Raw genomic sequence first — 16925 nt, forward strand, 5'->3', positions numbered from 1 at the left:
CTGGCAGCCATGTTTAGTGTTGTAAAATGGCTTCTTTATACAGAGAGATGCATAAAATAGCCCCCTAAAAGTATGCTTTAAAATTTCCAATATTTTTTTTCGCTGCCCAAAAACGTATGCTATGAAATTTGAAGGTAAGGACTCGTGTAAAAAAGAAATGTAGATTTCTTTTGATCTTTCCAAATTAATATTATAGTTATTGTTATAGTTCGATTTAAAAATGAAGTTAAGGTTAATAAATGCATAGATATTTTAAGTTATTTATTTTTTCATTTCGCTAAGAAGGATACTTTTTATACAAACCAACATTCATACAAAGCCAAATTAAAAGGAGTTGAGTTGATTATCCTATACTCCTTAATTTTTGCTTAAATAAATTTATTTTTTCTACAATTTAGATCAAAAACTCAAAGTATTATTAAATAAACTTTATTTGGAATACAAATTTTACAGATTTTAGATGAAATGAAGTTCCGAGCCAAGCATTTGGGGCCACCCTGAAATAACGGAAAAGAAAATAACATTTTCGGTGTATGTGTGTGTGTATGTGTGTGAGTATGCGGGGGAAGTACTCTCATATGTATGTGTGCATTATATTATTTTGTGCGCCGCCATTTACGAAAGCGACATTTTCAGTGATAAGATAACGTCGCATTGCTCGGTACCCTCTTCCTCGGCCTCCTCTCTATTTATAATTCGTTTTCCTTTTTTGCTCTATTTCGTTTTTAATAAAGTTTCAGTACTATCGTGGTGTTGTTGGTCTATTTTTTTATGGGAGTCACGCGTTACAAAACGACCACAACAACAAAATCTGAAAGTCACTTCATGTGGCAAAACAGTTTTTTGTTTATTGCTAGGGTTGTTAGCTCGTCTAGTGGGGTGGGGAATGGGGTTGGTGGTTGGGTGAATCGAAAGGGTGTGCGATGGGGGGGTTGGGGAGGTGGGATGGCTGTGGTGGTGACGGTGGGTGGAGCAAACCACTCTGTTGGCTACGTGACTGTACGCGTCGGCTTGGATGGCGAACTGGCTGGCCTGACTGGGCTGGCTCGTGCACCGCTCAAGTGGGTGGCTCTCCGCTGCGTCCAGTGGTTTGATTGATACCCTCCACTGATTAGCCTCGTTGCCTTTATCCCCAAAGATAAACATTTGTTTTCGGAATGCCAAGCGTCATTTAATAGCGGGCTCTTTTCGCTCAAAGTATCAGAGTTTTCTGGTTCCTACATTATATATGGGTACTATCTGAGAATATACGGCCTAATCGGTCGTTGTACAGATTTTTTTTGCAAAACTTTCACTCAAGAGATTGTTAGTTTTTGGAACCGGGTCAGGGTTTCGCTATCGAATCTTTGAGCAAGATAATGAAGTGATAATGCCAGTTGCATAGCCTTGTATTTATTCATGATAAGATATATGTGGGAATGCCATAATCTTATGTTTGGGTCTTTAATAAAGGAGAAAAATGAGTAAGAAATGCATCAAAATATGACTCATATTTAAGTGTCTATTATAAAGACTGAAAATTATGGCAAGTAAACATACGTAGCTCTTTACCATTTTCATCGCTCTTTTATTAATCATTGTTTGAAAATCATTAGGCCTTTAGCCTGATTTTGTTGACTCTAATTTCATGAGAGCTTAGTCTTAAAGTTTGCTGCAAACAAACAAGTTATTTATTTGCCCAAGAACGGGGCTAAATGGATATAAAGGTGATATATTTTCTAAAAAGTATACACCCAGTGACAAATTTGTTTTGGAAATACTTTATAAATCTAAACTCAAGCACTTTTACGCCACTTTTCTTTATTTCAAAGTCACTTTAGAGGATTATTCTTTTCCGGAAAGTTCTTAAGTTCCACCATAAGGACGTATGACACAAAATGGAGATATCTGGAGATGGTTGAGTTTTCAGAAAGGTTTGCTTTCTGGGCATTGTTGGCTTTTTGTCACGTATAGGGATAAGATTTTTTTTTATACCATCACTCGTATGAACATGTCTATATATACCAGTAATACACACACTTGTAGTCCATAATTTACGATGAGTTCATTTTCGGCCTGACGCTCGGCATTTTATGGCTCTATTTTTCTTTTATTAGAAGCGTTTTGTTGCGCATTTTTATATTCGCACTTTTTTGCCTTGGAGCCGGGCCCGCGGTCACTTTACGATCCGGATCCGCCCTTTCATCGTTATAATGCGTTTATATTATTACTTTATAATTGCGGAGCGGAGCGCGTTTTAATGGAAAGTGCAAAACTTACTGTGCCAGCCACGAAATAACCACACTCGGTAAGATATCTGGGGTATATATGATTTTTTTACATGCCCATTCCATAGATAGGCAATCTGTATCTGTGGCACGATAATGCTTATAAATAAGATAATATGATTTGATAATGGTATTTACCATATGCAGAAACCGTAGCCGTAAGACCTTCGTCCCAGCTACCCAAGGTTATGTAAGTCTCCCGGATACACCTTATACATAATGTTCAAGATTTTTCCGGGTTTTCTTGGGTTTTCAGGATTGCGGTGCACCTAATTAAATGTTTGACAACTTGTCCGATTTATTTAGTGTGAAAATGCACCGATTTTCGGTCTGGGTAGGTATACTATAATGCTCTACCATGATATGGGGGTATGAGTCTGAGGTCTGAGGTCTGAGCTGTGCAAATAGAGTTGCATTTAGAGCACTCCCCATCCTCTGTTCTTTTCCATTCTGTTTGTTGTTTGAGTTGACTGCTTTTTGATGTCTTCTTCGGGTTGTTACGTACATGTTGCTGTTTTTTTACCTTACTTTTTCGTTCCCTTATCGCACAACTGACGTTTGTACTTCAAAATGTGTACTTAAGATAATGAAAACGGGGAAGAAGCAGCCGGGCCAACATCAAGACATCAAGACATCAACAAATGAAAAATAAAAACCCAACATATGAAGCATACATAGAAGGAGAACCGGGACTGTCACAGTTTTGAACTTTGGAAATTTTTGAACTCTGTCACTGACACTGGTCTGAAAAGTCTGGATAAGATCGAAAGCACCGAAATAAGCTTTGCAATTTCCAAGAATTTCATTAACGTATATAGTTTCAGGTATGGTATCAGGCGAAAAAAAAGTTAATAAGCATATTCTAATCTAATCAACGGATCGTTAATTAACTTCCAAAGTTGACTTTCGCTTTCTCAAGTGTTACTTGAGCGTTGCTTTGGCACCTGAAATTTACACATTAGAACCCAGTGGTATCTTATCGAAGAGCCAAAGATCAATTTTCGTTGATTTCCAAAAACTCACACAACCCTCTTACAACACGGAGGGTTATATAAAGATGGCATTTTATTTTTTTATTGGCACATAAATCAGGGCTATACTGGCACTTTTTTCACATGGCTATCGGGGATTTAATAAAAACACTAGCACTATAAGGTTTTATCCTTAGATTCAGATTCAGATTTTCCGGATTCAGATTTTCTCCCAATTTTGCGCGACGAACTCCCGATGGCAATGTTTCCATGTTGAAAATCCCAGTTACACTCACCAACTGTGATTAGATTCCATGCCGCTGGGCGTCCAAACTTAAGGAATTACTGAAAAATTCAAATTATTATCGCTTATTATCTTGGGACATTATCAGTTCAAACACTGATATACTGATACAGGCCGCCACTGAGAGAGAGCCACCATGCCCCGGGTGCCCCTTGGCGGCAAATGGAAATGGATGGCGGAGGTGGAACAGAAACAGAAACAGAAACAGAAACTGGAACTCAAACTGAAACTGAAACTGAAACTGAAACAGGCAGTTAGCCTGGAGATACCCCAAACTGATACCGATATCCTACCAATGGCAGCGGCAGGAACCGACACTACAACAACACCGAATTGATAGCAAATCTTCATTATCTTATAAATACGGTTGCATTGGTGGTCGTGTATCGCTAAAAAGCCAAGATTAGATACTTTTATCTAGCTGGGTCAATCCTCCCCTCTATCCCCCTTCCTTTGGGCCCAATCCTGCCAAGAAATTGGCTACGTCACAGATAGAGTTTCCGTGGTATTATCGGTTAAGCGAATTCCTCAGATTTCCATGTTTGTCCAAAGGGGAGTGGTATGGTGGGGATCGGCTTACAATTCGAGGCTTTTTTTTTTAGAGGGGGGACTTGGGGGCCTGTCCCGAGAGGAATATCTCCCATTCATACCTACGAGTATGTGATTGTGCCAGTTGGGGAGTCGAAATCTCTGTTAAGATACGTTAACTTATCTAAGGCCACTATCTATTCTCAGATATTCGATATGTTCCGCTATATAGCGGAGTATTATATGCCACGACGATAGGAAAAATCACTTTGGTTGATAGGAACGATCAGTGAGTAGTGAGTGTGGTGACGGTCGAAGTTTTTACAGGAGCACTTCCTCAACCAGACGCGGAAAAGTCAGACGTGAAATACCAAAATCTAACCATAAATATCTCATGGCTAAAATGCCTTTTCAACAAAATTCTCGCTTTTATCGTTCGGTCGAAAAAAAAAAAAACAAAATGTCAGCTTTCATAAGTAATAAATAATGTTTCGGTTCGAACACATATTACTTTATTTTTTTGGGGTCGGTTAACCAGCTACCTAACCAGACCCAGACCCATACCCGTACTTGTACCCATACCCGGCTACTCACTCCAAGTGGCGATCCCAATCAACCCCAGTAGCCATGATTGTTAGCGTTAATGGCGTCCATGTAGCTGTGCCTCCACATCCCACATTGGCACAACAATGCCCAACAACAGCGACAATAAGCAACTCTTACGGATTATTATGGATTGCCAGTTATAATCATGACTCACCTGGCCCGGCCTCATTGGCAAACAAAGGTGCGTATACAGTATACGGAACACAGAACAATCGAAGAGGGTTTCGAATCGAAAGAAACCGAAGAAGCTCGGCTCTCGAGATTATTTCTGATATTAGTGCTGCCAATCACAGTTTGATTTTAAGCACATATCTGGGGAAACCTGTAGTATATATTTGAATACATATGTTAATTTATCCTTAATGGCATATTACCTTTCTTTTAAGTAACCATCTCAAAAATAAACAGGCTTTGCACGTCATTACCATATATTTAATATTTTCTTTGTTATGTTAAATAAAATTATATTTATGTGCTCGTAATTTTTAACAATATGGGATTTAAAGCTAAAATATTATTGTTTGTCAAAATTTGTTATGATGGCTTTAATATCCTGGACAAATGGCTTATTAAATGTCCATTTTATGGTTGTCAAAAATAATTTTTACAAAATATATTTTATAACTAAAGTTATGGGGCTATAAAAAGTGTAAATTTATTAATATAATTTTCTCTTTTACAAATAATTTGTTCATAATATCATCTGCTTTATTTTTCATCAGTTTGGGGAGACTCCTCCATAAAACCTTTGTCCTTTTATTACTGATATCCAAACTTTCCCCTGACTCACCCGAAAGATACATCACTGTCTGAATCGCCATCCGTAAGAATACGAATGAGCATTATTTAGTCAAGTGACAACTCTTCGGAGCGTAAACAAAGAAAGCTTCACTCTTTCACCTGGGTTTCCTGCAGCTCACCTGGTAGAGCTCCTCCAGCTGCACCTCCTCTTGCCCAGTTCCCCACCTGCCACCACAACCTCCTCCAACCTTTAACCCATTTCGCCTGCGGAGTGCGCAGTTCCATTTTCATAACTCATGCCCGAAATGTCGGTAGCGTGCCTTTGGCCGGATGATTTATGACCCCGGGGGAGAAAGCTTTGGAGCTCCGAACTCTGAGTTCCGTCGGGTTAATAGAATTTACTTGAACCCAATATGCCAGGGCCTGGAAAGCACAAGAATGCAGCCATTACTGGGGCACATTCACTTCCATTTTATTCGATTGAGCCACGCCATTGCCGTCTGGCAGGGATTGGGCAACTTCTCGGGGTTGGATCGACCTCGGGGGAGTGGAGTGAGGGCGGGTTTCATCCCCGATGTTGGTTTTCGATGTGGCTATAATTAAAACTAAGGCGCACGCCTTTGTTGGCACGCCGGGCGTTTAATTTCCAAAGAGTTCTTCCCCTTATCGAAAATGGAAAAATACAACAAAAAAGCCCCGGCCTGAAATAATATTATTATGACAAAACAAGTGAAGAAAATTGTACAATATAGTATAAATTAAATTCCGGAGAGTCACTCCATCCACTGATCGGCGATACTGTCAACTGGCCAAGAACACTTATTGCCAGATAACTTTTTTTGGCTTTGTTTTTGGAATTGTTTGGCTTTTCGCCTTGCTTTTTTTTTTTGCCTTGAGCATTTTTTTATTCGATTCGTTTTCTATTTTTTCTACTTTGGTCTTCCGTTGGCGCAGCACTTGAAACTGCACGGGCGTTGGACAAGTTGAAGGGTGTGCGATTCCTTCCCGCGATATGACCGCTGCTCCAACGTCCAATGACAGTGGTCAGTAGGAAGGCCCTGTCTCTGGTCTGCCGCCCCTAAGTCTTCCGTCTTAGGGCCGTAAATTCTCCGCCAAAGCAGTCAAAGCGGCCAAAGCTAGGCGCGGCGGTACCATCAATTAGGGTATTAATTGCCCGGCTCTTCCAGGCCAAAGCCTCCTGTATGAGTCAGAGTGTTCAGTAAACAGATAAAAAGCTCTTATTCAATTTTATTGTACCTTTACCGATTTCATTATATTTTTTCAAAAAACTGTATGGAATGTATACTTTGAACTTATAGAAACTAAATACCATTTATAGATACTTGTAAGTTGTGATAAACATTTATGAGATCAAAGATAGGAACTTATAAAATAATTAAACTTTCCAGACATAATTTTAGGCCTTTACTTTCTTGCCAAGTTTTTTATCTTTATATTGCCGAAAATATTACATTTCTTTAAAGAATTACCTAGAAATACTAGTTTGTTGGAGTAGGTAGATACTAATTTGCTTAAAGATTAATAAATTCTAAACAAAACTGATATTCCCCATCTTTAAAATGCATAATCTTTGCTCTTCCTGGAATAGTTTAAACTTTAAAGCCTCTCTAAAGCCTCTCCTAATATAAAACCTCTCATAAACTTTAATCCGGACTTAATATTCATTCAAGTGTGTTTCAGAGGCCAACAAAGCCGAGTCCTACTCTCGAATTAATCTCTTGTAATGTTGAAGTCGTGTAGCGCCATTTGTAAAGCGACTCGGGGGCTGTCACATTCGGCGATGGAATCTTTTTTTGGGGGGAGTGCGAGTAGAGGCGAGTGCTGTCAGCTTTTTGAGTGATTAATCACTGCAAAGATATTTTGCGACACTCCACAGCAGCTACTTGCAACCGGGGCAGGCTATTAGATACTTTTGTCTGACGGTTTTGCTCTTAAGATTCGCCCATGATTAATGCCCCACATGGGTTGCAACAATTAAAATAATCGCGCCAAACTGATTTAACCCATTCATGGGCGGAGATCTGGGAGAAAAAGTGCTCGTAATTGTGGCATTAAAAGTAACTCTATGGGGATCTTTATATCTCCCTCTCCAAGCCGAGTCGGTTGTGCATTTTAATGGACGTCATATATCTGCTTGCTTTATGACTTTAACTATAAAGAATTTATGATTTGTTTGGTCAGGCTGTGCCAGTTTGGTTGGCTGATTTGCTTATAGATGGCAGCTATCCATTGGAGTGAAAGTTGCAAACAATAATACTATATATTGTTTACGGAAATATGGGAAATTGGATTGGTTCTGAAGTTAAATGAGAATACAGTTTACATTTTTTGAAAAAAAGAATATAGAGGCCCAACATTTCTAGATATTTCCGTCACTCTTTCCAATCTATAACCTTGTCTGATCTTTGATCAAGCTTTCCACTTTGCACTCGTAAAATCGCAAACTTCAATCTTTGTCTGGCGTGTGACATTTCAGAGGTTTTGCAATTTATATTCCCCGGCACCTGATCCTCGACCACGTGTGTTTGTTGAGCTGCCTGGCTTCGATTTGAGTATTGAGTATAGTTCGGCCCCCAACTCCCCCTGCAGGCCCAACACATTTTCATTTTTTCATTAGTTACAACACTCGAGAGGTGGGTGTGAAGTGGGAAAGTGGAGCACAGCTACAGAGTATTGGAGCCGTCAGAGCGGCCCACATTCGAGGAGGAGGCGGACTGTGTGTGTACCCGAGTGTGGGGTCATATAAAGCTTCAGACGGCGACAGGTCTTCCATTCTATCGGGGCAGGAGGCAGGAGGCAGGGAGGCCAATGGAATCCATGTCCAATCCAAAGCCATCGTTGACTAGCGTTGGCAATGTTTATTAGTTTGCCAGAAAAGTGTTTTATGAGCGCAATTAGAAAATGCGCTAGACTAAATTGCACAATTGACAAATAGCTGGCTAGTGGAGTGGGTATGGGGTTGTGGAGTGTGGAGTGTTCGGAGGGGAACCTTATGCCGGCTCTTCGTTACCCTACGAAGCGAAGCACGCAGGCGCAATTTGTATCTCACGGATACTTATCGCAGGCCAGGCAGCACCACCACACAGGTAAACCTTATCGCCCTCGAACCGAGGTGTTGCGATAAGATAACCAATACGCGGCCGGGGCGATACTGACACGGATACAGAATAAATCATAACGCAGGGCACACGGACACGTCCGCACACCCACACAGGTGTGAGTCCGCCCAACCGCAGCGGCGCCGTGTGCTCCGCCAAATGCGTGTGTGTGGGTAGGAGCTAATTGGGCGGCAAACGCGCGCCAGGCACCGCAATGCCGCAATGTTCCCGTCGTCGTTGTTGTCATCGCCAGTGAGGAGGTGCTCAGCCAGCCAGCCAGCCCGGGCCAGCCATCCAGAGCCGAGTTGGTCTCAAAAAAAATAGCATTTCGTATCATCACTTACCGCTAAAGGTTGCGCGCTCGAGAATCGCTCCACGGATGGCATAAAAATATTATATTCCCGTTCCCTAAATAAAAGACAGAATTTTGTCAAATCAAAAAAATTTGGTAATTTGCGCGCCAATTGATAAAAAATAAGTGCATGTGATAATATTTCGAAAAAAAAAATCAACAAATACCTAGGAAAAGAAACCAAAACACAACAGAACAGAAATCTAGTGATAAAAACCCAATCTAAGATAAAACGTTGAAGGAGCCCATTTTAAAGAAAAGTTCTATTGATGGTCTGCAAAACTATCACAACGAATGTAAAAATGCAGATGAAGGTGGGTACTGAAAAAATTAAATGATAATAGTTTTGAAAATTAGGAAATTTAAAAAATATTAATTCTAACTTCGAAGTATTTTCATAAAAATAAATTTTCCTTAAAGAGAAGTCTGCCCACGAAATCAATACAACTTTGGAATGTTATAAACCCAATATAAAAAATTAAGTCACTAAAATCGAACTGTTTTAAACATATTTAAATACCTTTTAAGAGGCTCAATTTACGAGATCTATATAAGCCTATCTATCATTTCAACTTTGTTTTAAAGACAAGATCATAAAAAGACTTTAACGTTTTCTCACACAAGTTCATTAAGCTAAATAGACAAGCCATTGACGGCCATAAAAGCCAGACTCTTAAAGTTTATAGATCAGCCACAAAGCACTAATATGTAATAATTTATTAATTAGAGCCAAAGGAAGGATATGATTTGGGGTTCGCATTTGGCGGCGGGGAAGAAGACTCGTCAAGGAGATAAGACAAATTGATTTATAAGGCAGTGAGTCATTGGGATGCAGCAGCAAAACTGCGACACTTATTTTTTTGTACGCTCCAAAAAAATAAACCCAGCCGAAACCATTAAGAAAACGAGAACAAAAAACGAAACGAGCCAACAACAAACAACTGAAAACCAAGTTAAATGTGGAAAGATGGCTAATCTTTATGAGGCCAAAATTGAATTCAGCTGCGATCGGAGGTGGCGTCAAAATACCTTTGACAGAGAAAGGAAAAAAAATAAAATAAAATTTGAAACACGCTAGCCGACGTCGGCTCAGTTGCTTTTCATGAATGAAAAAAAAAGGACTATTTTTTGGTCGGGCCTTGCCTAACGCCAGCACGGATAATGTGAAATTTATGTCAATCTTATCACCTCGCTTTGGTCCTGTCTCGAGCGTATCCTTAAGGGATGGAGTGAGTGCCTTATGAATGAAGCCAACCCTTGTCCCTTTGGGGGTTACTTTTCACTAGCCCGGAAGTGGCACTCGTACTACTGGCCAATGAAAATCGAGTACGTTAACAGTTGCCCGATGGCGGCATCGATAGTTGCAGTTCCAGTTGCAGATACTTTTATTAGACACGCGTCGCCAGTTGACAGTTGATGGCCGATATGGCAGGGAAAAGGGCTCTCCGGAGTCCGGGCCGGACAAAGGTTCGGATTGATGGCCCTTTAATAGAGCTGTAAATGCAGCTGGCAAATGGCTTATCTCACTTTCATTAGGCAACTGCAATGGACTTTAATTAATCGAGGGATCTTCTAACAATGTGTGGAAAGATAGGCCGACGGCTGTACTTTTTTTTTTCTAAAAGGCTTCTTAACGGCGGGAAAAAAAAACAAACTTTCTGATGACGTTCCTAAAGTTTAGGGCCTAAATTTTACTTTTGAATGCTCATGGCGTTTTGTTTAGATAAAATAATATTGTTATTCATTGCAGTGGGATTTAATATTTCAAAAATAATAACTACGTTTTTATTAGTTATTTTTTAAGTATAAACATTGATATATTTTATAATAAACAGAGTTTTATATTTCATACATACTTACCGTTTCATTGAAGATGATTTTTTACTATAGTTTGTAGAGTTATAAACCGATCGAATAACTTTCAGTCTAGTTAATTAAAAAAAAAGTATTTTCAGATATGTAAATTAAATTTGAAACATTTTGAAACTGAAATTTAAGAGTTTAAAGAACATAAAACACAAACTAAAGGGTGCAAAGTCCAAATTATAATTATTTTTATAGTGAATTTTGTTAGCTTTCATTTTAGGTGTTTTTAAAAATAAGGATTTTGTATAAAATATTTTTCTATTCATTTTCGCATTTACATATTAGTACGAAGAAGTGAAAATTTGACTTGATGTTTTTTCAAGAAATTAGTGACAATAAATAGTGGAAATCTTTTAAAACCGTAGACTTTGATAGACATTGTTTTTATAGAATCTCTACTATGGGATTCATTTCAAAATTTCTGAAAAATATATATTAAACTAGTAATTATGTTAATATCCTCATCAGAAAGTAATGTTTAAACCGTAGCATTTTTATACTTTTTGTAGTATTAATTCATATAATAAAGCATTCTCTAACTTAGTAAGTAATATATATCTTATATAGTGCAACTAACAAAGGTCAGTCCATTGAGGTTTTTAAATAAAAGTACCTTTAAGATTTGCTCAACTACAAAACGGAGCTCAACGAAAGCGAAACGAGGTGCGATTATATAGCCAATATCTTTTGTTTATATAGATAAAGTACAGGTGTTGTGGGTGTGACTGAGCAGATTTCATTCATAAGTTTAGCACCGCACCCTGTTCCCTCCTTCTCTCATAACTCCGTTCCACGCAATGGGTCTTGACTAAGCCCGGTCGGTGCAAATAGCACATGCCACTCTCAAATGACAAACACAACCCGAACGACCGACCACCTTGCTCAACTTATTGTAATTCTTGAATGTATCTGTCCCAATTGATGACGTAGCCTGGGGGAGATTGGGCACCCTGGGGTACTCCAACCATGACCTCTCAGAATCGCTCCCAGCAGAAACAGAAACAGCAACAGAAACAGAAACAGCAGCAGCAGCAACTGATTATGTACATTGATAGCGTCCGGATAAGATATTGTCCGTATCGTTCGGCCGTAGTATCTTAACTTTTCGCAGCCCGTACATGGGCAGAAGCATGGGCACGTGCATATGGCATACCTATCGGGTGTTATAGTACTACTATATACACATACTCAAAAGTCTGGGTTTATCTGCAGTTGCTTGGCCGATTGTCAAAGTGACGTTTTTTGCACCAAATTATCTCCGGGGATTCCTCGAACTTTGCCTCGAAATAAGACGCGGAAACGTATTTTTGGATTCTTTAGAACACCAACTTCCTTCGTCATTACTTCCACCTAAATACTTGGAGTTTGAACTGTACTTTCTGTACTAAAGCAAGGTAATTTTTCATTTTAACGACTTGTCAACTCATCCACGAGGCGCCGTGAATCACATTCTACCTTAGATCGTAACCACTCGCAATGTATACAATATCAATCATTTCGGGCAGGTCACCAAAAAAGTTCCACGTAAAATGAATCAATTATAAAAAGTCAGTGAGTAAGGAGTTACCTTAAAGAATAAATGTTCTTTGTGACGAAAATAATGTTTCACTACCAGTGGAATACAAAATAGTGTATGATTGTCGAATGAAAATATTAAACTCGTGAGGAATGAATTGCCAAAGAAATTCCTACCAATTTCTTTTAAAATCTCGGGCCTTTTATATTTTATTATTTTCCATATAATTTGTAACTTAATAGTTATAAATAGAATACAACTACCAATGACTGGATTTCCCCCCTTATATTTTTCTATGAGGCATTATGGACTTGTATGTTTATAGTTATGGTGAAACCCCATGCGAAAGCCTTCGTCTTATATGACACTTGTCAAGAGCTGGCTTCTCCGGGGCCGGGCCGGGGTCTGGGCAGGTGAATCAGGTGACAGCGACGATCAAATGTGTTGACACAAGTTGAGGATGGGGCCCGAGCTGCCCTGGTGGAAGTGCCGCCCCCAACGTAATGAGGTCATAAACTGAAATCGAATGACGTGCGGCTGGAAAAACAGAACTACATTTTATGGCCAGCTTTTATTTCCGCCAAAAACCAAAAGAAACAAGTAACGAACAAAAACCAAATACACAGAAATGAAAACGAAACCAAAGAGACCTCGGAGCTCAGTTTAGGGTTCTGTTGGCAAACATTTCTTTCTCGGCCGGAATAAAAGTGAAAAATGTGTCCGACATTGTTGACACTGAGATCGCCGACAGATGGGAGATTTGGTATTAAAATGAAAGGAGAGACAGGCGGCGGGGTGGAGGGGAAGACGGTCTTCAAGCCCGTCTCCGTTTGTGGTACTTTACGGTTGTAGGCGACAAATTGAGCTGTGAGTCGAGAGCGGGCGGTGTCGCTTTGATGTCCCCTCTGACACTGACTTGGGCTCGTTCTCGGGCTTGTTGTTGACTTTTTTGTGGCGGAAATCGAGGCGGCCAGTTCGCACTCTGTTGGCCGGAACTGGAGCCACACTTTTGAGGCAAGCGCCTCAATGCCGAAAGCGAAGCACTCATCACTTGTCGCTTGCTCATTGCAGATGGAAACGCAGACACCGCAGCAGCAGCAGCAACAGCAGCAGCAGCAGCAACAGCAATTGCAACAGCACCAGCCAGTCCTCACTAAGCAGCAGCTTCAATTGCTGGACAAGATCAAGCTGGAGAACAGCAACGGAGCCGAGCAGCTAGCAGCACAGTCATCCGGCTCCCTGGAGGAGCAACAGGAGCAGCAGCAACCTGCAACATCCGTCGGAGTGGTGGTCCAAACTAGCCAGGCAGGAGTTAGCGAATCGGAGGAGCAGTACGTGGTGGTGCCACGCATCCAAAGGCGGATTCTAACCACAGCGGGGACTCTGTAAGTTCCCTTTGACTGAAATTTAAACTTTAGTATTCATTTTATTAAATTTCCATAGGGAGGTAAACGAGTCCCGTGAAGGAGAGCTTACCAACGCCAGTAACGCCAGTTCTGGATCGGCTCCAGAGAGCCACATCGACTACCAGCGCCCCTCGCACCACTCTCCGGGCGGAGCCACCCATTACGTCCAAATGGCGCCACGGAATTCCGAGGTGCCAGACCCGGGGAATACTCCCGGAGGACCTCCGCCGGGCACTTTATACGCCTATCCCTCGGGACAGATACTGTGCAATGGCGAGGACGTGACGGCCATTAAAATCGAGACAATCGAGAAGGGCGAGGTGCCTGGCGAGTCGCAGCAACAGCAGCTCCAGCAACACCAGCAGCAGCAACAGCAGTGTCCCACCCCCAATGGCGGCAGCTATGGTGATTCCATAGTGATGAGCAGCGAGGCGGAGGCACTGCAGCACCACCACCACCAGCAACAGCATCAGCAGCAACAACACCAGGCGGCAGCAGCAGCAGCGGCGGCGGCCGCGTCAGTTCATATTGCAACAAGCTCCCATGGCGGAACCGTGCGATTCGTTACCGATGACGGACGCTTCGCCACCGCCGGGACGGAGACCTCCAGCTCGAGCCTCTACTATGATGCCCCGGTGGTCGACGGCAGTGTCCATCCCAACGAGTCCAAGACGTACGCGGACCTGGGCAACGCCTACGCCCCCTTCCCGCCCAGCTCCAGTTTCAGCAGCAACAGCTACGCGGCCACCTTGCCGCAGTCGAACACCATCTACAGCGTGCCCGCCACCGGCCAGTTCCTGGCCAAGTCCGAGTCGGGTCTGAATTCGCTGCGCCAGGCGGGTCCGGCAGCCTTCCAGACGATATCCTTCCCCGACGGCGGCAACACTATCGAGACCCTGTGGACATCGGCCGCCCCGCCCGAGTACCAGAATGTGTCCTTCGTGAGTGTTTTAAATTGAAGAATGGTTGAAGGTTGTTTTCTAACACATTCTCTCCCTCCGCAGACCAATTTTCATCCCCAGGTTATTGATGAGTACCCGACCGGGAACATGGCCACCACCCACTGGACGCCAGCCGGCATTGGCCAGTACGATTCCGGTCTGGTGACGGGATCGGCCACCGCATCGCCAAACCACGAGCTGAAGTGCGAGAACTGCCATTCGCTGTACGTGCGGAAGGGCAGTGAGTACTTCTGCCCCAGCTGCACGAACTTCATGCGGCTCCCGGCTCGGATTCCCCAGAGGCAGGCCAAGCCGAAGCAGGCCGCCGCTCCCAATAATCGCCGCAATGGGGTGACCTGCGCCAACTGCCAGACCAACTCCACGACGCTGTGGAGGCGCAACAACGAGGGCAATCCTGTGTGCAACGCCTGCGGACTGTACTTCAAGCTGCACAATATGAACCGACCCCTCTCCATGAAGAAGGAGGGCATCCAGAAGCGGAAACGCAAGCCCAAGAACAATGGAGGCGCCCCCATGCACCGTGCTCCACTGCCCAGTGAGTTATCTCTCTTAATTGCACTTAAGAAAAATATCTAGTAGTTTCTCTTACATCTCTAGGCATGGCGCAAGGAGTCAACCTGATGACGAACCCCCTGTATCCCTCCCAGGTGCCGGTGAGCATGTTGCAGAATAGCCAGCAGAACGCCAGTCCGGAGCTGCACGACATGTCGACGACGGGAACGGCGGGCGGCCAGCGGGTGGTGACCATTTCCTCGGCTCCGCCCACCTCCGATGGAACGCTGAACATGTCCGCCCGTCACCATGTGACCGGAGAGAGCCACTCGCCATACAGCCAGCAGTCGACGCCGGCCCAGAGTCAGTCCCCCCATCTGCCCAGCCCAGTGACAATAAACCGCCAGATAGTCCAGCCGTATGTACTTTTCAGATCAGCCAAAAATGATTATTTTTTAACTTAATAATATTATTATTTTAAGTAGAGTTCCTGCCATTGAGAGCGGTCGCAGCTCCAACAGCGAGCTCACTCCCAGTGTAATCACACGAACTGGTCTTCCCGAGCGGTCATCGAATAACTAAGCTAGCCCCGAAGAAGAATGCAAACTTAACTAAATTAATCTAAACTTAAAACCAAACAAAATGTCAAGATTGCCAAAATATTTATTTAAGCTGTAGCTCGTAAGCCATGTCCCAGTTGGAGGATGCTGACTTGAAAAGTTTCCAGGACCAGAAGAGTTCCAGGTCCCGACATTAAACTCGTCTTCCTCCCACACCACCTTTAGTCAGCAAATATAGTTTGATTTGTGCCAACCACTTAGGATCGCTTCGATTTCAAGTACTTTAGAGGTAGTTTAGCGAAAAACAAAAAAGAAAAAAGAGGAAAACACCCGAGCCCATAAAGAGGCCTACGATTTTGTACGTTTAAGCGTCTTTTTTTTAGATTCTACAAAATAAATAAGTTGTAAACGCAAACACACACTCGCCGGACTTTGATGACTCTACCGGAGGGGACCTCGTTATATTTCATTGTCAACAATTTGGCAGCCGGCCAAATTGATCCAAATTAATTTTAATGACCTCCGCGGACCACAGAGCGAGAGATCGCTGCCAGACCGAAGGATACCTTACCGTACCACACCATAAAATCTTAACAGGTCGCAACGGATCGCAGCTCGGATCGGAGCAAACTCCCCGGACTGCAGGCAGTGTCTAAATAGCGATTTGGTGTCATCGCTTAAAAGCCTGTCCGACGCACAGTAACGCCACCGCCTGCAGCCGCCTCCTTTGATCTCCCGATGGTATGGCAAAAATGCTTCCCAAAGCCCGAAGATGGAGTCTCTGTTTCAGTTTATAAAGGGGGTAATCAGGTTTGTCGGAGAGAAATTTATTAATTTTTAATAGTTAAATTTTTGAAAACATTTATTCTATTTTTAGTAGTTTTAAGATGTTTTATTTTAAAGGTTTATAATTCTATAAAAAATTGTTTTTAAATAGATTGCTTTTAAAAAATACTGTTAGAAGAATTCATTGACACAAAAAATTTCAATATTATTTAAAATTGATAAGGTTTTTTGATAGTCCTTCAGATATAAAGAAGCGATTCTAAATACTAAAGAAACAAAAGTTGAAAAATACATAATTTTTGAAAAAATGAAATATACATTTAACAAACCTTTGTGAATAGAGTTCCCCCCTTAAACCGTAGGAGGCGCAAGCTCGGTATAATATTAACGCCTTGAGCTCGGGACTCTCGGCTGCCCTGTTTTTCCTTTGTCTGAGCCTTTTGCCTCTT

The 16925-nt window shown here is 42.1% G+C and overlaps 1 protein-coding gene and 1 long non-coding RNA gene across 4 annotated transcripts; one reads left to right on the forward strand and one right to left on the reverse strand.

The window, feature by feature from the left end:
• Positions 1–413: 413 nt before the first annotated feature.
• On the reverse strand, positions 414–4998 carry LOC123257153. Its single transcript, XR_006507143.1, has 2 exons — positions 4831–4998; positions 414–3583 (listed from the first exon to the last, which is right to left on the reverse strand). It is a non-coding gene; the product is annotated as an uncharacterized LOC123257153 (long non-coding RNA).
• On the forward strand, positions 4334–16109 carry LOC6494741 (transcription factor GATA-4). 3 transcript variants are annotated; one of them, XM_014904608.3, is made up of 6 exons: positions 4334–4857; positions 13342–13655; positions 13714–14617; positions 14681–15173; positions 15236–15548; positions 15613–16109. In XM_014904608.3, exons 1-6 carry the CDS (start codon positions 4822–4824, stop codon positions 15710–15712), a joined length of 2160 nt encoding a protein of 719 aa, XP_014760094.1. In that variant the 5' UTR covers positions 4334–4821; the 3' UTR covers positions 15713–16109. The 3 variants fall into 3 exon arrangements, with proteins under 3 accessions (XP_014760094.1, XP_014760095.1, XP_001965963.2); XM_014904609.3 differs by lacking the exon at positions 4334–4857 and adding an exon at positions 8624–9202; XM_001965927.4 differs by lacking the exon at positions 4334–4857 and adding an exon at positions 8636–9202 and having other exon boundaries at positions 15616–16109.
• The last annotated feature ends 816 nt before the right edge of the window (positions 16110–16925 follow it).

Source organism: Drosophila ananassae, chromosome 2L (assembly GCF_017639315.1).
Source record: "Drosophila ananassae strain 14024-0371.13 chromosome 2L, ASM1763931v2, whole genome shotgun sequence".
NCBI lineage: Eukaryota > Metazoa > Arthropoda > Insecta > Diptera > Drosophilidae > Drosophila > Drosophila ananassae.

Coding starts and splice junctions, on each gene's coding strand:
- LOC6494741 (XM_014904609.3), top strand. CDS start 9,158: ATGGTCTGCAAAACTATCACAACGAATGTAAAAATGCAGATGAAG. Junction 13,656..13,713: donor CTAACCACAGCGGGGACTCT/GTAAGTTCCCTT, acceptor AAATTTCCATAG/GGAGGTAAACGAGTCCCGTG. Junction 14,618..14,680: donor AGTACCAGAATGTGTCCTTC/GTGAGTGTTTTA, acceptor CTCCCTCCGCAG/ACCAATTTTCATCCCCAGGT.